At 42.9% G+C, this 22,342-nt stretch overlaps 1 protein-coding gene across 1 annotated transcript in view; it reads right to left on the minus strand.

The window, feature by feature from the left end:
* nmbr (neuromedin B receptor) overlaps nt 1–22,342 on the minus strand; it is an 83,235-nt gene that overhangs the window by 30,603 nt on the left and 30,290 nt on the right. The window contains exons 2-3 of the mRNA XM_038294272.1: nt 6,197–6,338; nt 3,507–3,722 (exon numbers count right to left, since the gene is read on the minus strand). Of these exons, the coding sequence (XP_038150200.1) occupies nt 3,507–3,722; nt 6,197–6,338 (358 nt within the window). The remainder of the gene's footprint in view (nt 1–3,506; nt 3,723–6,196; nt 6,339–22,342) is intronic.

Below are 22,342 nucleotides of genomic sequence, written 5' to 3' on the forward strand. Positions count from 1 at the left end.
TCATGTACTATTGCTAGGTCAATTTAATAATTTAATGGCCAATCAGCGTCTCAGAATTTTATGGCCTTGGGGCTCTGAAAATACTGCCCTTTAACAGGCTTCTGCACCCAAGCGCAGGTGCAGACAATTAGAGGGACAATGGCAAATGTAACGAGTAAGATGCAGCTTCCCCCAAATTCGGTGAGATTCTTATTTATCTACCCGTTTGTCAGAAGAACATCCCTGTTGTAGGATATGAAAATTTCATGTCATGGTTATTGTGACCAAAATCATCACTGTTACTGTTATTATATAGTAAATTAAATCATTACTGTTAAATTGTATTTATTGTCCAATCGTTTATTTGAATTCTTATTCTGGATTAGTTGGAGACATACACTAGGCTATATCAGCCCCAGCAAAAATATTTTCACCAGGCGCCACTGCTACTGTCAAAGCATGATGCTTTTCTACTGATTTGTTTTGTATTACCACAAAACAAATACAGGAGAACGGAAAAAAGTGAGCCAGATAAATTATCCTTAATCCATAAAGAGAGTGAGGGCAAACACTGCTGTTTTCATCATCCAAACAATGTTGGTTTATTGGTTGTACCAGTTACAGAAACTTCTGGCTAATGCTAATATGGGTTAATCCATCTTTTTTTTTTTTCAGGGAGAAAACTGTAGTAAAAAATATCTTAAATAGATTTCTGCAGACAACCCCTTTTCCCAACTACCTCTTCCAGCTCTTCTGTTGGGACTTTAAGTTATTTCCCAGCCAGCCTTGAAATGTAATCTTTCAGCCATAGCCTGGGTCAGCTTTGCATCCTCTTCCCACTGGGATGTGTCTGAAACGCCCTCCAAGACAGGCTTCTTAACTCAATGCCCCAACTACCACAGATCAGGGACTATTTTCTTTGATTAGTAGCTTAGTTTTATGCCACTAAATCCCACATTTTGTCACCATCACAGATTCTTCTCATATTTTGTCTCAGGAGGCAGCTGACTGACTGATGGTACCTGATGTGTTCTGCAGCTATGATGCCATTAATAATTCAGCTCCTCCCTCTGTCCTACCCGTCCTCTATCCGTGAAGATCAAGCTCGTGAAAAGTGATTACTCGCTCTGGCTGACACGGTGGCCCCACTAAAGCCTCCGCTGGAGTCCCTGTGGGTGTGAAAGCTTGGCGGCTGAGCCAACTCCAGTTAGTCTTAACTTCAAAGAGAAAAACAATCTTTTCCAATGAAATGTTTCTGCATGTTGGCAGAAAACATATTTTAGACATCCATTATTTCAACTTTAACCCGAGTAAGTAAATAAGCACCATCACAAGTATTTAGCCAGGCTTAAATTACTCTAAGGCATCAAGTTGAAGCAACATTGACAAGAAGCAATCTGTGTCTCTTCCCTGAGTGTCAAAGTTAACATTTCAGTTTCTGTCTGATACTAGCCGTCTCTGTATGAATGCTATTTTTGCACCTTAAAAACAATCTTTAACAGTTTGCCATTGTAAATAGTCTGATAAAAAGCTGACCAATAAATTTATTTTGAACAGAAAACTCAGGGCCTGCTACCTCAAGGAGTGTAATTACTGAATATGCTGCTAGAATAAAACTCTTTGAGTAGAAAGTATGACTAGAAAAGCATTGTTTCTATTAACTCCATTTAGCATTTCTGTTGAAGCCGGGCATACACTTTGCAATTTTTTTTAATCGGTGCAAACAGCTACTGTATGACAAAACCGCAGGGTTTCGTCATACAGTATGAGTTCACATCTTATGATGTATTGTTAGGTTTATTCAATGATGATTATAAAGTTAATGTATGTGCATATGAACATTGGAGAAATGAGATGCTTCACTCTGTTTACTGCAAACTGTCATGCAACTAGGTACAACATTGCTGATGTTTATGCAAGGCTAATCACAGTTATCAGAAGACCACTCTATTCTGTGATTCAATCAGAGGAGCATTTTGTCTTATGACCTGATCAATTGCCTTGTCAGAAGAACACTCTATTTTGTAACCCACCCCATGTGTTATGATCTGCTAATAAAAAGGCTTTGCAGAGGAACTCAGTCAGAGAGTAGATGTAGCTGAATGTAGCTCTCTCCTTCTTCAGAAGCCGTTAAAAATCCCTCTTCTGTGTGGACTGAGTTTCTCTTTTATGAACCTACATTTTTTAACCTAACATGTATGTTCTCACGATATGCAGCACGACGCTGTGATGCAATCTACGTCTAAAATCCCCGTCAGACTAATCTCTGGAGAGAGATGGCGCTACTCGGACTCGTCTAAATGGAGCCAGAGTAGAAGATGAATATGAAACTCACTAGAGTGAATCGCGCTGCCTGGGAAATTTGTACAATTTTGTGCTGAAAGCCCTAGAAAGAAAAGGCAACAACGTATTTGGACGAAGACGTGGCTGAGCAAACGTGGCTGCTACGGTTTGTCAGTTTTACAGAAAGAACTCCATTTCACTCGCACCTCCGCCATGCTTCTGTTTTTTCGTCTGAGAGGAAGAAGAAGAGTCTTTGTGCACTGAGCGATTTGCCCACGACGGTCGACTGAAAATCAAACATGTTTGTTTTCTCCTTTTGTCCTTATGATTCCTGATCGGGAGGTTATAGTGAGAGGTTGATCGCGCCTTGTTACCCCCTGTACACTACACAATGCACGATCAGGCTGAAAGCCGGGCCGATCGAAAAATTCTCTCACGAATTGGGCAAAAAAAATTTGCACAGTGTAAGCCTGGCTTTAGTTATAGATACCAGCTCCTGTCCTTCTACTAGAGTCACATCACATGACCCAGAACTGCAGAAACACAGAGGTGTTAACTAGTACTTAGCTAAAAAATTCAGTCTAGGCAACTGGATGTGATGTTTTCTAGAAGACATTTCTCCTTCCATCCAAGAGGCTTGTTCAGTTCTAACAAGTGGGCGGGAGCACTGAGATTAATATACTGTAGGGCTAAAAAAAAATTAGGGGGGGGCAAGAGGTGGCTTTCATCCCTCCTGGATTAGGCAAGGAGGTGAGCCCTTTAACTTTTTAGGCCATTGACAAGACTTTTACATTTCTGCAGCTCCAGAAATTTGTGTTTTTGGTCCAATATGGCTCTTTGAACAATTTGGGTTGCCGACTCCTGTCCTACTTGGTATTTGTAATTAATGCCCTCATATAAATTTTTCTATCTAAGAGGAAAATAATGTGTCCTGTGGGTTTTGAAAAAAAAAAAAAAAATCAGCTAAAACTGCTAAAAAAAAGACCCATTTCCAAATATAATGGCAGAATTTATAAAAAATTACTTTTTATTTTCATAGATCTAAATACCCCAACCTCGTGGACAATAATGTACCTTTTGGATAGGACTGCCTTTCACGCTGACCAGACCAAGCATCTTTTATACTCCACATTTTCCAGCAGGTTTTAATCGAAGCCTGACACCAGCATACATGTTTTAACACAAAAATTACGATTTCTGGGTAATGACTCCTTCAGATGATAGTGAATCCTGAAAAAACGTACCTGTCTCTTGGTGTGTTCACTGACTTCTCCGGGCATGTCGTGGGCACTCTTGATTAGCGTGCGGGCAATGTGGAAATAGTACAGGGAGATGATGGTCAGAGGGATCAGGAAGTAAACCAGGAAGATCATCACCGAGTGTATCTTAGGGTGCATCTCATTGGACAGCGGGTAGGGCACGCAGTTCACAAAGGTGACGTTCATATTGTCCTTGTGATTCTATGGAGACGAGAAAACAAGGGGAGAGAATAATGAAAACCGAGGAAGAGACTGAGGCAATCATAAAACTGACACCAATAAAAAACTCAGACATTTGTCATGTTATTAGACTATAGAGGACTGTATCGGTGTGTTAGGAAATGAGTGTCTGATGGGAAACCCCACTGATACTATCATGAGCTGTTTAAAGACACATGGAGTTTGATCTCAACGAATGTTGACATGATGAACAAATCAAAGCGATGGCTGCCTAAAAATAGTCTCCATCATCTTGCTAAATATTTTCACCTCACAGTGTGAGGATTCTTGCGTAAAAGTCTCATTTCTACTTTTGAAAGCCTTCGCTTACACAAGGAGGTGACTATTATGGGAGCAGTCAGGTGGTCAACTTTTTCTCCGCAGGAAGAAAATCACACACAACAGGATTGCAACTTTCTAAGGGTTCCGGGGATGAAGTACCCATTGAAACAGACTCTGTTCAGTGTGCTTCACTGAACTGATTCTTCGATTTTCTGTTCCTCTGGCACTGAGACACCCCCAGCAAAAACACATCGATACACACAGCTCAGATGACACTTTGGCTTTACATTGTAATTAACAAGATGGGGTACTTGACATTTGCACAAAAAAAAAGCTAAAGGAGCCCAGCTTGTTTACAACACAAACACCATTTAAACTGAATGATACCTCAAACCACTGTATTTATAAAGCAGATTCAATCAGCAACAAAGACAAGCTAAGTGCTGTGAAATCAACAGAACAATCAGAGGAGATGGAATCCACATTCTGAAGCAGGTTAGATTTTACCTGACTGAATCAAACACAATCAAACTTAAATCATGCAGAACTTGTAGATCTGCTTAATTTAATGTAAAAAAAAAAAAAAGATAGTATTTTATGATGTCAGGTGACAGCTGTAAAGGTCATGACTGCAGTAATAGCTGCTAAGTCAAAGCATTCTTGGTCTTGTTTATGATCTTGTTGTCTCTACAGGGAAACTAAACATAGGATTTGCAAATGTCTTCCTCAGTTTCGTCTGGGATATCTCAAGATCTTCTTAGAGGAGAATGTAGATCTAGTTTAGTCCTGTCACTAACCCTTAAAACACAGAATTGTCCTTTATTTAGCAGTTAATTGTAAGATATCTAATTGAGCTAATTTATTGATTTATTGATGTGACATGCAAATCAATACTAGAGTTTCTAAAAGTAGAATGGGAGGCAGATCTTTTAGTTATCAGGCTCCTCTCCTGTGGAACCAACTATCAGTTTTAGTCCACGGGGGAAACACCCTGCCTAGTTTTATGGTTAGGCTTAAAACTTTCCTTTCTGATAAAGCTTATAGTTAGAGTGACTCAGGTTATCCTGAGCTATCTCTATAGTTATGCTGCTATAGGCTTAGACTGCTGGAGGACACAGGGACCCCTTTTCATCATTCTGCTTCATTCTATTGCTATTCTCCCTTGCTGCAGTATTTGTTAATTTAATCTCTAGCTTTATGCTCTCTATATATACATATGTATATATATGTATAACACAACTAACTTTGTCCAGAAAGTGTAGTTCTAGGAACTGCAAAGGTACTGTGCCAAATCCTCTAGCTCCCAGGCCTCTGGTAGAGGACCAGAGCTTGGAAAAAGAAAGGGAGACAGGCCACGGTGAGTGAGTAGGAGTTATATATATAATCACCATATTGATTGCACTTCCAATCAGTTAGTTTTACAGAAACACCAGTTTACTTTTAATAAACTACTTTATAATCCTTTTTTTCCTTGTGTCAGTTGAATTATTAGGTGTCGAGATTCTGTCCAGGCATTATACAATTATAACAGAATTCAAACTCAAAATTTAGTGTTGCATTCTAAGACCAAGTATGCAAGTCTACATGTACAAGCTTTACATTTTCAATTGTATCAATTTTCCCCAGTGGCTTAGCTGGTGGAAGGTAAGGCATTTTCGCCTCACTGCACAAGTTTAATTGAAAATGAATGGAGAGGGTGTGGATTTGCCTCCTCTGCTGATAACCCTTAAGTATGTGAAGGAGCAGCAGCTTTACTATTAGTTACCCATACTGCAGCTTCTAAACTATCGCTAGACAGTTATTCTACCTGCAGTCGTGCACATCTATTTTCTATTAAATAATATTTGGTAGTGTTTGAACAATAGGTTTTTACAACCTTTTTACAAGCAAAAGTCTGCACCTACTGCAGATGTAGAATCCATGATGACAGTATATGAGGATTGATTTAGTCCAAAGCCTTTATTTATTGCCTTATTTTAAAAACATGGAGGGTTGTAGCTGAAGGGAACTTTTTTGGCCAAACTTTTCTTGGAAACAAGACCCCAAATTTTAAATCTTCTAGAGCTCTCACACCTAGATAAGTCTTCTCGCATACAGGAAACCAATACAATCTAATAAGTACCAGTAACTCCCCTGAAAATCATCAAAAAGGTAAAAAATAATGGTTGTGTTACCTGCATGGAAACAACTTGTGAGAAAATGGCTTCAGGGACAGCTAGCAGGACAGAGAGGAGCCAGATGGAAACAGCTTTCAGACATGTCCAGAAGACAGCGCTGGATGTCTGAATGTCCATCGGGTTCACGATGGCCTTATACCTGAAAGGCAGACGGAAAAATATTAATGGATGTAAAGAGAAGGCAAACAATGAGATCCTCATATCTGATATGAACACACTTAAGCGAAAGAGAAAGGTGAGTAAGAATTATAAAGAAAAGATAGGCGACCTGAAAATTTCATATTCTGTGGACATAAAATGAATAGAAACAGTCAACAAAGTCTTTATGGTTTCACCATAAGGCAGATCTAGTATCCATAATTGCAGCAAAGTCTGGTTCTACAGTTCATCCCTACTTTAAGTGGATTATTAATCCAAGTTAAACACATTAAAATTCAACAGGAAAAATCAACATTATTCTGTGATGGTTTTGAGGGGATTAGCCTGAATATTAACTCTGTCCTTTCTACCAGAACCAATGTAACATTGGCGTCTTTCAGGAGGCAAAACTACCAAGTACCTCTGACTGTGAAATATTACACAAGACATAATGTTATTAATTTTAAGGGATGGCAGCGTTTCAGCCCTTTTATGGCAATAGCTAAGTTGTTTGGAAAAGAAAAATGGCAGACAGGTATGCATATCATGCAGAGCAAAAAATAAGGCTAATGGGGTCCTGAAGCAGGAGTACAGTAAATAATTTGGCCTATTTAGTCCAAACACATTTGTCTACATCCGATTTTTAATTTGCCCATAAATCTTGCGAGCATTTCCAGTCCACTGACTGATGGTATTTGTAATGTAAGCTGATGTACGTCCTTAGACCACAGAGACTAATTAAAATAATATCAACCGACCCTTACATTTAGACAGACCTCCTCTGATTACTTTCATTAATATAAACAGAGGACCACATAAAAACGGCAATTTGACTAAAAGATGTTTAGCATCCTGAATAGCCAAGAAACAAAGTATTACCTGAAATACAGCCACACACTTAACAGAATCACAAAGGTCAGGTAGATCTTAAACACTAAGAAGCCATAGCTCATTTAAAAAATTGCTGCTTTTTCAAAGCACAAATAATGTCATAGGAAATGTGGGTTTGTCACAATCATTAATGAGTCCAACATTTCTGTACCCTTACCTGGAATTTACAGGGCTAAACATCAAGAAGCATCATTAGGCTGTTGAAATTTAAATAGTGGGTGAAGAGCCATTTGCAGGTTGCAGCCGTTGTCCAGAATAGAACTGGTAAACTCCGGCATCAAAGAGTAGATGTCAGTTACACAAATACAATGTAATGCTCTGCCCTGATAGCTGAACTTGATTACTCACTTCACCTACCCTTCATTCATCTTATTCACCTGCTTCCTGTGCTATATACCGTTCAGCCCAGCTATCTGGGCCAGATCATTGTTTGATTTCTGTTTGACGTCTCTTAGTTATGTTTGTTTCATGACTTTTAGTTAAGTCCCTGGTTCGTTTTCCCGTTTCCAGAGGCCAGTGGATTTAGAGGGTTTACAGTTTGTCTTGTCTTCTGATTGTGTCCTGGCTCTTGTCCGCGGAACCCTCAGGTTTTTGGCTCAGCGTGCGGGGGAGTTTGGGATCTGGCCCTTCTCCGCAGAGCCCTCAGGGTTTTGGCTCAGATTGTGGGGAAGGTTCGTTTTAAGTACCATAAACCTGGCGCCTAGTTGGAGACCAGTTTAAAGTTCCTGCAGTTATTCCTGGTACCTTCTCTTGTCTCTGTCTCTCAACCACTAAGCATGCCTGTCTGCATCTGTGCGTTTCAGTCTGAGCTCGCTGCTGGACTCATGGAATTCTGAACCTGCCTTCACACTCTCTGGATTCCTGAAACCCTGGATCTGTCTGTTTGTGTGTGGATCGGAACCCCTGACGGGGCTGCATACTCCTGGATTCCAGAACTGTTCCTATCTGCTCTTTTTCCCTGACCTGGGAACTTTTCTATTGACTGTCTCGCCTTGAATACTGGGTCCATCTGTCTAATTTCTTGACATGTAAACCATTACCTTATCAAAGCATAAAGGCTTTTAGCTTCATACAATAAACCTTTGTACCAAAGCTTGATGGCATGAAGAACCCAAACTGCAAAACATCCTAGGAGCCTCGGTGAGCCAAATCTTACAGCATGCCACCTTACCACCTGGCTGCAAAGGACGGTCCTTCCCAAATACCAGCAGGAAAACATCCCATTTTGCATTCATTTGCAAATGATTCAATCAGTGTTGCCGCACTTGCTACAACTTTAAATATTTTTTCCAACTGAATCACCAAAGAATGAGCAATCATATTTCAGACTTGCATTAGTCTGTGTCTGAGTTTTAAACCTCAGTTGTTCTCTGACTATTGGTAACCTGACTCCGCCAGATGGATTTGCTCCGCATATCCTGGAAACCTTCCGTTGAAGTAATTTTGGGAAGGGGAGAAAATACTGGTTAGCTGATTGGCCTATGTTGGTGATAGACGGGCCAAATAAACCAATCAGATCAACGAAGCATATGACGTACTAACAGAGCGATGACGAAAACACAACCACAAGCCAGGCTACTCTTGCCGAAACCAGTCGGTAGAAGAGCAAAAACATCTTTTCCTTTGAGAACACCCACCAGAGCAGTGTTTTGCTCTTCTTTCAGTGAAGAAATACTCTGTAATTCTGATAAAACTTGCTCGATAGCCACGCTAACGCTAGTTTCAACGGCTGAAGCCGCCATGTTCTTTAGACTGAACTGTCGCGCTTCTCGTTGCGTCACACCTCAACCCGCCTCAAAGCCAACGCTGATTGGACGTTCGTTTGGTGAACGGCTCCATATTTTCTTTAACGGAGAGTCTCCAGACTGATCTGCGAGTGAAACCTTGAAAGCTCGCGAGATCAGGATGGTCTCACGAGGCTAGACTATTGGGGCTTCTGAGACAGAAAGGAATCACCAGCGCCAAGCAATCTTTGATAATACAAGCCTGGTTGGAGCAGGACTTTAGGTTCAGAGCATCTTTATACCCATGTTCATTATCATTCATAATTCATATTCAAAGGACACTTTACATCTATTGACAAGTCTCCAGGACAAAGACTAAACAGGGAATACAGGGTGAGGCCTTAAATGTTGGTAAAAACTACGATCCCATCTGCGGGGAGTTTTATGAGCTCTGGTAAAAGCAGTGTAATGAGGGTCAAAGGTCAAATTGGTTGCAGACGTACGCAGTACGATTTTTATTCTAATTCAATGGTGTATTTGCAATGCAAATAACAATTAACTTTGTTCAAACGAGATATTTACATACAAAAAGGCAAAATAACCTGATTTAGGTCAGATTGGATTACCAAAAATATTCCCATTTGCTTAATACCAAAATTATAAGTTACATTTGTTTGTTCTTTAAATGAAAGGTTTGCATAACAGCTCACGGTGCTTGAGGGAAAATTTAATAGTTTATAAAGGTGCTCAAACTTCTAACTCGGTTGATAGAGAAAGTAAGTCATTAATTTTGCCATGGGATGGAAAATTATTTTGTGCAAAGCAAAAGTAAAAATTAGATGAAAGCTGGCTGGTTGATATCCAGCTGATGGAAAAGCTGCTGGTTGAAGCAGGAAACATGAATGCATAAATCACCTGAGGGATGACATTTTTAAGGGATCAGGCGCATCATTCTGGTCCGCCTCGCTTTAACTTTGTGGCTCTTAAATCCCACTGAGCATAAAAAATGTTGCCCGTAGCCAGCAGTTCTCAGAGTTCCTCCATGTTAGTATATCTCTGTGAAACTCACAATCCAACCACACAAACATTTAAATAAAGAAGCAGCTTGCAGCAGGTCTTCAGGCCACGGTTTGGGTCAGATCCCAGGATGCATGGCTGTAGTCTGCAGCTTCTACCTGTGGTTGTGACAAGAAATCTAAGCAGTTTGTTTTCTTTGTTTTCTGTCTGTGCTGCTGAGGGATCACAACAGCTATTATTCTAGTCTGTTTAAAAGTTACATCTGCTTTCTAGAGAAAGGAAAGTGAATTTAAAATCCTGCCTCTGCCTCTGTCCAAATAGAAAGCTCAACTCAATCATTAAAGAAGCTCCTCTTGCTTTCTGCTCCAAATGCAAACACACCTCATCAAATAAATGTGTAATTCTTCTTCCAGTGGCGTTCTAGTTAATGAAAAATGACCAGCTAAAGGATGGCTGAGGCTGCAAAAAGACAAAGAGAGCAAGCTATAGCACTTAATCATCGTAATCATTCTTTGTGCATTTTAAATTCCAGAGAGAGGAAGCATGTCGGTGATTTAGCAGCAGAGCTGGATTAATTCACATCACTGACTACCAGCCCTCTGTTAAAGTACTACAGCTAAATGCTGTTGCGGGAAGGCTCCTTAACTTAAACTGAATAAAAAAATAAAAAATAAAATGGAAGGTACTTAAAGGTTTTTTCTTTTTGAATGAAGTCAGTAAATTGGATTTAAAATGTTAAACTATCTGATTACATAAAATACGTTTAGAAAGTTAAAACCCAAATCTCCGTTGACTTCTCTGCTATGTTTTAATCTCTGTTTTCTAGAACCAATTGTAAAGAAAGACACTTAAATGTCTGAAATGGGATAAGAAGTGTAACTTTGAGACCAGTTAAAAAAAAACACGAAAAGAGCAACGATATTCCGAAAGATTTTCAATATTTCTTCCACTGAGGACAGGCAGGAGAGTAAAGCCTTGGAATACACTAGCAGAAAGTAAAAATTTTCCCACTTTCCTTGATGGGCCCTTGGCTGGTCCCCTACCATTTCTTTTTAACCCTGTAATGCCAAATGTATCATATTTGATACATACAGTTTCTGAAATACTTTGCGTCTGACACCTTTTGCATAATTTAATGGTAAAAACTTTGCTCAAAATCCTATTGTATACAATCAGATATACCTGATAACAGAGGGCAGAAGACTACACAAAAAATAATCTTGACTTATCGCATAGTAATAAATTATTGATATCCAAAATGTATTTCTGTTTTTTTCTTTTTTACATATTTTGTTAAAAGGCCAAATAAGGACTTCAAACAAAAAAAAAAAGATATTTTTTTTGTTTTGTTTAATTCTTAGATCGGGCTTTAAAGGGTTAAGCATCAAATTGTCCTCAAATATCCTTTCAGTCATGATTTATGGACAATAAGATCTAAAGAGAAGCATCATCTCCTGGTCAGACCCTGTAATTCAATGAAAGGGTGGGAAAAGATCTGCATGCCGGGGAGAAGGAGAGGGTCACTCTAGTGGCTGGAAGTTGGAGTGGATTCTGCTGGGAGTTACAGGGAAGTGGGCTGTCATCGGCTGGCATTTGACTGGAAGGGCCATTTTGAATGGCTGCTACTTTAAAGTGTAAATAGTGACTGAAACAATTAATCGGAAAAATCATGATTAGTAGATTATTGAAATAACTGGAGTATAGAGACCGTAAAACATGTCATTTGCTGACAGAGGAACCCACATAGAGCAGTAATTATATCAAAATTGTAAAGAAAAAAATGGTGATGTTGGCTCCTCTCATGGCAACATATAATCATATGATTGAAATATCAACCTGAGTGTGCTTCCTAGATGGGAATCAGCTGTGATTTCAACAATTGCATAAGATCAATAAGCTGTTTCTTATTAGCAATTGAATAAAATACAAGAAATATATTTCAATTCAATATGAAGAGTTGTTCACCTTGATTTTAGCCTGTAAGGTTAGGTGCAGAACGTGGTGTTATCTTTTCTGACATACAGTGTTAAAGCATTGGTAAGTTTGGCCGTAAAATTCTACTGTTTTGGTCTTGTTTGAGCTGGTGTGTAAAAGGAGTTTAAGCATTTTTAATTTGTGTTAATTGTATGCATTATGTGTTAAAGCAAGAAATGTGTTAATACTATAGCTTACACATGAAGATGTAGAGCTAACTGTGTTAAGAGTTTTGGAAAATTGTTAAAAGTATTGAAAACTCTGTCATGGCAATTGTAAAAAACTGTAATCAAAAGAATAATCGTCAGATCAATCGATTTGCAAAATAATCAATAATTGCAGCCCTAGAAAATAAAAAAGACTAATTGTCTTCTCCAAACTTAAAGCTTCAATCTTTTATTCTGTCCACCTGTTTAAGGAGCAGTGGTCCTGTGGGCTTTCCTTCCTCCCACGTTATTTAGACAGTGGAGATTACTATGGCAACTAAGATTTTCGAATCCTCTGCCGTATCTAACTGTTTATTTTCCTCCTTCAAGTACGTGCTGTATGTCCAACAGAGCTAGCCAAAGAAAGTGTCATGGTCTTGGTTCTGCTGTTCTTTTCTTTGCTCCTTGTTTTCTAGATTTATTGGCCTAATTCCAGTTTTGTTGTATTTCTAGATTTATATTAGTTCTCATGTTTTTCTGTTGTCCTCTTTTGCCCTCTTGTGTGTGTGTGTATGTTCCTTTCCCCTTGGCTCCCTCATTGTCTCCTCTCACACCTGTTCCTTGTCTGCTCGTTAGCCCTCCCTTTGTCTCTCTCTCCTATATATGCTCTCCCTCTGCTCTCACTCTTTGTTGGTTCCTTGTCTTTGCTGTCCTCCCATGCTGTTGTCCACGTTCCTCGTCTCTCCCTGGCTCCTCGTGTTTGGTTTTCCCCAGATGTCTCCATAGTTCTGGTTTGCTTTTGATTATTAGTTGGATTTTTGCATTCCTGCCTTTGTTGCTGTTTTTGCCCCATTAAACTACCCAGAAATCTCCTCAGCCTGTCTGCCTCTGCATTTGGGTCCTCCAAACCACAACTAAACCCTGACAATAGGAACCAACCACAATGGACCCAGCAGAGCCCAGTCTGGACACCCTGAGGGATTTTTTCCTGAAGCTGGGAAAGGCTCTGGATACTATTGCCAGTCTCAGCCCGCCTGAGGAGAGGGTGAGTGCAGCTGGCCAACTAAGGCAAATTCTCACAAACTCCAAACTCATTTCTCCCCCAGTGCTGTCTGAACTGTTTGAAGAGTTGGAGTGGAACCACCAAGCAGCCAGCGCCCAACTCTTCAACAGTCCTCCACCACCCAAACCATCACTTCACCTCCTTCCAACTCTGCTCTCAATCGCCTCCAGTCCGGGTTCCTCCACCTTCACCAGCTGTTGGTCCCCCCATGCCGTCTGCCTCCTCCGGGCGTAAGCGCCGCCGGGGGAAGAAATCCATTCCCTCTCCGGCGGGTCAGCCTGGCGCCTCCACTCCCTCTCCGGCGGGTCAGCCTGACGCCTCCACTCCCTCTCCGGCGAGTCAGCCTGGCGCCTCCACTCCCTCTCCGGCGGGTCAGCCTGGCGCCTCCACTCCCTCTCCGGCGGGTCAGCCTGGCGCCTCCACTCCCTCTCCGGCGGGTCAGCCTGGCGCCTCCACTCCCTCTCCGGCGGGTCAGCCTGGCGCCACCACTCCCTCTCCGGCGGGTCAGCCTGGCGCCACCACTCCCTCTCCGGCGGGTCAGCCTGGCGCCTCCACTCCCTCTCCGGCGGGTCAGCCTGACGCCTCCACTCCCTCTCCGGCGGGTCAGCCTGACGCCTCCACTCCCTCTCCGGCGGGTCAGCCTGACGCCTCCACTCCCTCTCCGGCGGGTCAGCCTGACGCCTCCACTCCCTCTCCGGCGGGTCAGCCTGACGCCTCCACTCCCTCTCCGGCGGGTCAGCCTGACGCCTCCACTCCCTCTCCGGCGGGTCAGCCTGACGCCTCCACTCCCTCTCCGGCGGGTCAGCCTGACGCCTCCACTCCCTCTCCGGCGGGTCAGCCTGACGCCTCCACTCCCTCTCCGGCGGGTCAGCCTGACGCCTCCACTCCCTCTCCGGCGGGTCAGCCTGACGCCTCCACTCCCTCTCCGGCGGGTCAGCCTGACGCCTGCTTCAATCCCACTCTTCTTCAGGTCAGTTTCCCCTATGGCCTTGGCCGTCACCTCCATGATCAGCAGTTAGCTCCTCGAGTTAGAGGTTTAAAGTCAGTCACCATGATTACACCCACTGCAGTCAGAGCACCACATATTGAGGAGTCAGAGTTATGGGGCTACTTTTATGGGCAAAGGGAGGATCTATTCCCTTTCCTTCCACCTCCATCAGTTCCCTGTCAGCCAGCACATCCCAAGCCCTTTAGCGGGCCGGTTTACCTAGCTCCAGAGCCCTTTAGCGGGCCGGTTTACCTAGCTCCAGAGCCCATTAGAGGGCCAGTTTCCCCAGCTCCAGAGCCCATTAGAGGGCCGGTTTCCCCAGCTCCAGAGCCCATTGACGGGCCAGTTTCCCTAGCTCCGGAGCCCATTGACGGGCCAGTTTCCCTAGCTCCGGAGCCCGTTGACGGGCCAGTTTCCCTAGCTCCAGAGCCCATTGACGTTCCAGTTTCCCTAGCTCCAGAGCCCATTGACGGGCCAGTTTCCCTAGCTCCAGAGCCCATTGACGGGCCAGTTTCCCTAGCTCCAGAGCCCATTGACGGGCCAGTTTCCCTAGCTCCAGAGCCCATTGACGGGCCAGTTTCCCTAGCTCCAGAGCCCATTGACGGGCCAGTTTCCCTAGCTCCAGAGCCCATTGACGGGCCAGTTTCCCTAGCTCCAGAGCCCATTGACGGGCCAGTTTCCCTAGCTCCAGAGCCCATTGACGGGCCAGTTTCCCTAGCTCCAGTGCCCAGTAGAGGGCCAGATTCCCTAGCTCCAGTGCCCAGTAGAGGGCCAGATTCCCTAGCTCCAGTGCCCAGTAGAGGGCCAGGTTCCCTAGCTCCAGTGCCCAGTAGAGGGCCAGGTTCCCTAGCTCCAGTGCCCAGTAGAGGGCCAGATTCCCTAGCTCCAGTGCCCATTAGTGGGGGGGTTTCCCCAGTACCAGAGACTCCTGAGCCCATTAGTGGGCCGTTTAGCCTAGCGCCTGAGACCCCTGAGCCCGTTCAGAGTCATCCTGATTTCCCTGAGCAGACTACTAAAAGGCTCTCTGAAATAAGGCTAAGCAGGCGCTCCAAGCCTCCACGGCCCCTCAGCGGGCGCTCCAGGCCTCCACGGCCCCTCAGCGGGCGCTCCAGGCCTCCACGGCCCCTCAGCGGGCGCTCCAGGCCTCCACGGCCCCTCAGCGGGCGCTCCAAGCCTCCACGGCCCCTCAGGGGGCGCTCCAAGCCTCCACGGCCCCTCAGGGGGCGCTCCAAGCCTCCACGGCCCCTCAGGGGGCGCTCCAAGCCTCCACGGCCCCTCAGGGGGCGCTCCAAGCCTCCACGGCCCCTCAGGGGGCACTCCAGGCCCCCTCTGAGGCTGTTCCTGTGCCGCAGTCGGCGGCCCCCTCTGAGGCTGTTCCTGTGCCGCAGTCGGCGGCCCCCTCTGAGGCTGTTCCTGTGCCGCAGTCGGCGGCCCCCTCTGAGGCTGTTCCTGTGCCGCAGTCGGCGGCCCCCTCTGAGGCTGTTCCTGTGCCGCAGTCGGCGGCCCCCTCTGAGGCTGTTCCTGTGCCGCAGTCGGCGGCCCCCTCTGAGGCTGTTCCTGTGCCGCAGTCGGCGGCCCCCTCTGAGGCTGTTCCTGTGCCGCAGTCGGCGACCTCCAGAGACCCTCCTTCGTCAGAGACGGCGTCGCCGCCGGCCTCCTCCAGAGACCCTCCTTCGTCAGAGACGGCGTCGCCGCCGGCCTCCTCCAGAGACCCTCCTTCGTCAGAGACGGCGTCGCCGCCGGCCTCCTCCAGAGGCCCTCCTTCGTCAGAGACGGCGTCGCCGCCGGCCTCCTCCAGAGGCCCTCCTCCTTCAGAGACGGCGTCGCCGCCGGCCTCCTCCAGAGGTCCTCCTCCTTCAGAGACGGCGTCGCCGCCGGCCCCCTCCAGAGGTCCTCCTCCTTCAGAGACGGCGTCGCCGCCGGCCCCCTCCAGAGAGCCTCCTCCTTCAGAGACGGCGTCGCCGCCGGCCTCCTCCAGAGAGCCTCCTTCGTCAGAGACGGCGTCGCCGTCGACGTCCTCCTGAGCTTCTTCCTGGCCTCGGGCCACACGGCCGCCCTCCAGAGACTTTGTTTGCCCTCGCCCACCTTGGGTGGGTTGTTTTGGTTTTTGTTTGGACTCTGCGTTTGGTTTTGTATTTCGTGCCCTCCTTCCTGGTTCCCCCTCCGCCCACCCAGGGTGGGTTATTTTTTGTTTCTGGACATTTTGGGCGTCTGGGATCCGCCCTTAAGTGGGGGGCACTGTCATGGTCTTGGTTCTGCTGTTCTTTTCTTTGCTCCTTGTTTTCTAGATTTATTGGCCTAATTCCAGTTTTGTTGTATTTCTAGATTTATATTAGTTCTCATGTTTTTCTGTTGTCCTCTTTTGCCCTCTTGTGTGTGTGTGTATGTTCCTTTCCCCTTGGCTCCCTCGTTGTCTCCTCTCACACCTGTTCCTTGTCTGCTCGTTAGCCCTCCCTTTGTCTCTCTCTCCTATATATTTTCTCTCTCTCCTTTGTCTCTCCCTCCCCTCTGCTCTCACTCTTTGTTGGTTCCTTGTCTTTGCTGTCCTCCCATGCTGTTGTCCACGTTCCTCGTCTCTCCCTGGCTCCTCGTGTTTGGTTTTCCCCAGATGTCTCCATAGTTCTGGTTTGCTTTTGATTATTAGTTGGATTTTTGCATTCCTGCCTTTGTTGCTGTTTTTGCCCCATTAAACTACCCAGAAATCTCCTCAGCCTGTCTGCCTCTGCATTTGGGTCCTCCAAACCACAACTAAACCCTGACAGAAAGATGATGTATGTTGCATTTTCAGGACAGTGCCAACCTGTCAAGTTGCCTGATGTTATTGTTTAGTAATGAGTTTAATTCATTTTTATAATAAGATAATGGTTGGGTAATACACTGACGTCATAAATTTGTTTTCAAAATCATTCCTGTTGTTTGCATTAAAACGTTGAGAAAACTTTGCCAGAAAAAAATCTGCTGTTACAAACATGGGCAGAGATAATTTGATGTAAAGAGTCTATATTTGTAAATGTAAATCAGGAAACATTTTAAATAAAGGGATAAAAACACATTTGTTCCAACTTTAAGGATGCATTAAAGTGTTTGAAATAAATCATTATCTAGATATTAGTTGATATAACCTGATCAAACCCTTATGGAACAGTTCATCGGTTTATAATTAAACTAATAAATATTTCTATATTTCATTAAAAGCAGATTTATGAGATCTGATTCACTGTGATGCTGAAAAAATGGCTGTTAAAAATGAACAAATTATTAATCAATCAATTTAAAAATAAATAAGACCTGTACCCTAGTCCATTTGATCAATAAATATCATTCAATCATTAATTAAGTTAAAAAAGAGATATTTATATTAAGAAATAGTTAATTATTATTATTGAAAAAATCCCTATTAGTGGACCGTTGGATCCTGTGTAACAAAGCAAACTAAGTGACTCTCATTCAAACTGGTTCCTGTTTAGATGAAGCAGAATAATCTGTATTCCTTTTAGCCTAAATGGACTGTGTTTGTGATCTAATATAACAGATGATGCTCCTTCAGGTTTCTATAACAAATAAAGACAAAAAGCTCTGAGCCGGGTTGTTTCACGGATCGGACTCTATGTTTATGTCAGGGTGTTTAGTCTACATAAAACTAAGACAAAAACCAGAAAACGGTAAAAAAAAATGTTGAGGTTTAGTTCAACCTTTCCAGCCGTTGCTCAGTGTGTTTATAGAAATAAGGCATCCTCTCTCTGTGTTGCAGGTAAGAGGCTGACAGGATGTGACTCTGATTCTTTCCAGGGCTGCTTCCAAGCAGAGACGCTGCTTTTTTTACCAGAATGTCCAGATTTAATCAGAAAACAGTCGTTCCGCTCATCGTTCAGACCTTGTCTGTGTCAGGGTTCCTGTGTGTGGTGGGTTAGTGCGAGTTGTTCATCTCTTCCACAGAACATCTTTGTGGAGAACCTGGGTAGCCTACACAGGTGAAAATAATCTATCTCATCAGAGTGCTGGGCTTAAAAGAGCAGTGGAGTCTTCACTCAGTGCTGGTTTCTTGTGTTGTAAATATTGTTTTATTGCTTTCTAGTCTTTTGCTTACTTGGTTTTCAATTTTTATATTTTGGATTTTTGCCTAAGCTCCCCTTGGACTTTCATTAAATCATCACAAGCTCATCTTTTCCTACTAAAGCCTCCACACAACCTGACAATCTGTTTCTGTTGCTCTAATTAGAGCAAACCCCTCCTGCTGTTTGAGGCACTAATGGCGGCTGCTCCTCAAGGTTTTAAAGAGAATATGGGGACAGAGAGCAGCAGCTTAGAGTATGACTGAGATTACAGGTGGCACCTTTAGTTAAAAATAAAAACTCTAAATAAAAATCCAATAATTAATGAGTTAAAAGGTGTTCCTCAAAGCTGTGTAATTGAGTCCCAGAGGATTCATCCCGTAATGAAATGCCGCCTGGATGCTTAGCTTTATTGTTAAAGTTATTCATCTGAATCTCATAAAATGTTAAAAGTAAAACGGTAAGCTCTTAATTCTGCATTGATACAGACTTCCATACCTGGAAACATGTTTCTCCTCCAATTATTCACTCTGCGCTGCAGCCAAAGCTCCTCGTTTGGCTGAAACCGGCAGATTAATAGGAATTTTAAGAAATTTACAATGAAATTTACAATTAATTTCTCCCATCCTTTCATTACCTGAATGATTATATCATTAAAACTGCTGCTTCTGATAAAGCATTTCACCTCTCAGAGGTAATAACTTTTAAAAACAAGTCTTAAATACAAAATGATACAAATAATCTAAAATATATGCATAGCTTTCTTTATTTATTCCAACATCATGTCCAGTTTTAACAGACTTAGACTCAATTTTATTTATCCCTTGGGATTACTCCTTCAGGAAGATTTTTGTTCCAGTGGCTTACATAGAGTACAAAGAGTTAAAGCAAAATGTATTAAAGATTAAAAAAAAAATTATATATATATATATATATATATATATATATATATATATATATATATATATATATAACAGACAATATAAAACGAGTGTATATAGTACAAAAAGCATTAAAAAGTTGTAATGTCCTGGAATATGTTTCTATCCATTTCCATTTTCCGTCACTCTTATCACTGCTGGGGTCGGGAGGGGTGCTGGTGCCTATCTCCAGATGTCTACAGACGAGAGGCAGGGTACACCCTGGACAGGTCGCCAGTCCTCTCACACACCTAAGGAGAATTTAGAGAATCCAATTAACCTAACACTGATGTTTTTGGACAGAGGGAAGAAGCCGCGATACCTGGAGAGAACCTATGCATGTATTGACCTTAGAAATATGTAAAAAATACAGAGGCTACACAGTAGTTGGCATGTATTATCGCACTGAGAGGGAAGAATATGGCACATGAGTGGCAATAGGTAATGTTTTGCACAAGATGGAGGACTGCTGACCCTTCTCCCTCTGCCTATCATCTCCTCCTTTCTCAAGTGAGGAGTTGTACAGCTTGATGGCTAAAGGAGTTCAGCAGTCTGTAGGTCCTGCATTTGTGGAGGAGCAATCTCACACGGATCAGACTCCTCTGAATGGTGAAGACAGTGTGCAGAGGGTGGCTGGCATTGTTCATAATGTCCAGCAGTTTATGTGTCTCTACAACCGTCCCCAGAGAGTCCAGCTTCTTGCTAATCACAGAGCCGACTCGTCTCACCAGTTTGTCCAGTCTGGAGGTGTCCGTCATGGATGTGCTGCTCCATCAGCACACCACTGTATAGAAGAGGACACTGGCAACCACAGACTAGTAGAACTTCTCCAACAGCTTATGGCAGATTTTGAGCGACCTGAGTCTCCCCAGGAAGTACATCCTGCTCTGTGTCTGCCGGCGCAGGTGGTTGGTGTTGAGCTACTCAATTCGTCAGTGTAGCTGACAAATTTGATTAAAGGTATATACTTAACCCTTTAAAGCCAAGTATATCATATTATATAGAACTGTAATTTAATGTTTACAAAATTTATATTCTAATTTTATTTGTCCGAAAGTTCAATGACAATTTCTGTCAATTATTTCATGGTTCAGGTTATAAAGGGTTAAAAGTAGGGTCCTTGGGAGCTACTGTTCCTCAACTTTTAGAGGAATCTCTAAATAAACTAAATCACGCATTGATGAAGCTCTGAGGAGCTTCTGCCATTCCATTCAGCTGTGCTGGAGTTGAAGGATAACAGCTCTCCTCAAGTGGACCCTGTTTTAGAGGTGGCCCTCTTTCTTTATCACAGGTAGCACAATGGTATGAGGTTTAAATGAAAGAAATCCTCTTCATTCATCCAAATATTGTTGTCATTGTGGCATAAATCTGTCTTTAGATCAGGACTCCTTCGATCCATGTTAAACAAAGCTCTCTGTGGATTTTGTCACTGGTGTCTCTTCATCTGCAGCCCCTGAGTTGTCATGAATTCCTAACCACATTTCTCTCTATAAAAGGAGACAGTTGGGGGAAGTAGAATGTGTAAAAGCAGAGCCAGACTAAATTAACTACCCTGGACTTTCTCTAAATTTATTATTTTTTGCTCTCTGGAGCAAAATTTATTAAAGTTTTTCAGAGTTTCCGAGTAAAGTTTTTCATTGAAAGGCTTTATTTTTAATCAGTTTCTTTTTCAAAATAGAAAATCCCAAGAGCATCTTTTCTTAGACTTTACATGTATGCAGGGCCCAAAAAATACTGAGATCAAGAGTCACTTCTAGGCTAGCCTCATGAGACCATCCTGATCTTGCGAGCTTTCATGGTTTCACTCGCAGATCAGTCTGGTGACTCCGTTAAAGAAAATTTGGAGCAGTTCACCAAACGAACGTCCAATCAGCGTTGGCTTTGAGGCAGTTTGAGGTGTGACGCAACGAGAAGCGCGACAGTTCATTTTAAAGAACATGGCGGCATCAGCCGATGAAACTAGCGTTAGCGTGGCTATCGAGCAAGTTTTATCGGAATTACAGAGTATTTCTTCACTGAAAGAAGAGCAAAACACTGCTCTGGAGACTTTTCTCAGAGGAAAAGATGTTTTTGCTCTTCTCCCGACTGGTTTCAAGACTGGTTTCGTCTATCACCAACATAGGCCAATCAGCTAACCAGTATTTTCGCCCCTTCCCAAAATTACTTCAACGGAAGGTTTCCAGATGGATATGCGGAGCAAATCCATCTGGCGGAGTCAGGTTACTTCTAGGCGGGCTTAGCGGCAGTCTTAAGGAGCAAAAGCAACATCATTCTGACTTTTGAATGGGCTAGTCTGTGCTTTTCTCTGTTCCCTCTTCCCTACCAGACATTTCACAAATTATTTACTTGTAAACTTGATTTTTATGTAATCTTTTTTAAGCTTCTATCTAACTGGTTAGAGATGTGTCACAAAAGACAATTCAGTATAAATAAGTGAAGTAAGTAAAATAAGTGGCTTCATATTTAAGTGGCTTCATATTTACCTCAGAATTTCAAATACACCCAGACCGTATTACACTATAATGTTGATGATAGTGCCTTTTCTGTTTACTCTTGTTATGGAAAGACAGCTTTTTAACATATTTCTATTATAAACTGTGGTCGGAAAATGTAGTTTCTCTTATTTTATATATTGATTTATGCTCGCTTTATTTTTACTCGCTATAAAAGGTTTTCACTCAGCCTATTTCACCTGCAAGGCCACATAATGCCTGAGTGAGTGGTGATTGAAGACAAGACATACATTCTTCCCATAACAAGCCAGATTCTTTCTCAAGGTTTATTCATAAAATGTTAGTGTTCAACCAAAGTGTCTGTAATTTGTTTTGACTCTGACAACTTTCCATTATTGTATGTAAGGGGAAACGAACGCTCCCCAGGCAGAACAGGGCTGATTACCGTGCAATAAAGGCAGTATGATGAACTGTTCTGTCTTTGCAAAGATAAAAATCAATCGATCTCCGTTTATTTATCTAGAGTAAATAGTTTAATAATTTTTTCCCACTACCAGTTTTACACTGGAAGAAACTGAAATCTAAATAAGTCCTTTTTTCTTCAAATAATTGCATTTTGTCTTGAATTGAGGAGGAAAGTGAGACACTTTGCCAATTGAACCAGACGATTTACAGCTAAAATAAGAAATAATTATTGCATTTTCTTATTCCAAATGCATATTATCTAATTATCCTATTCTACAAGTAGAAATACTAATTCAATCTGCAAATCTGTCA

This window comes from Cyprinodon tularosa, unplaced genomic scaffold (assembly GCF_016077235.1).
Source record: "Cyprinodon tularosa strain WSP-4 unplaced genomic scaffold, ASM1607723v1 ctg338, whole genome shotgun sequence".
NCBI classification, from domain to species: domain Eukaryota; kingdom Metazoa; phylum Chordata; class Actinopteri; order Cyprinodontiformes; family Cyprinodontidae; genus Cyprinodon; species Cyprinodon tularosa.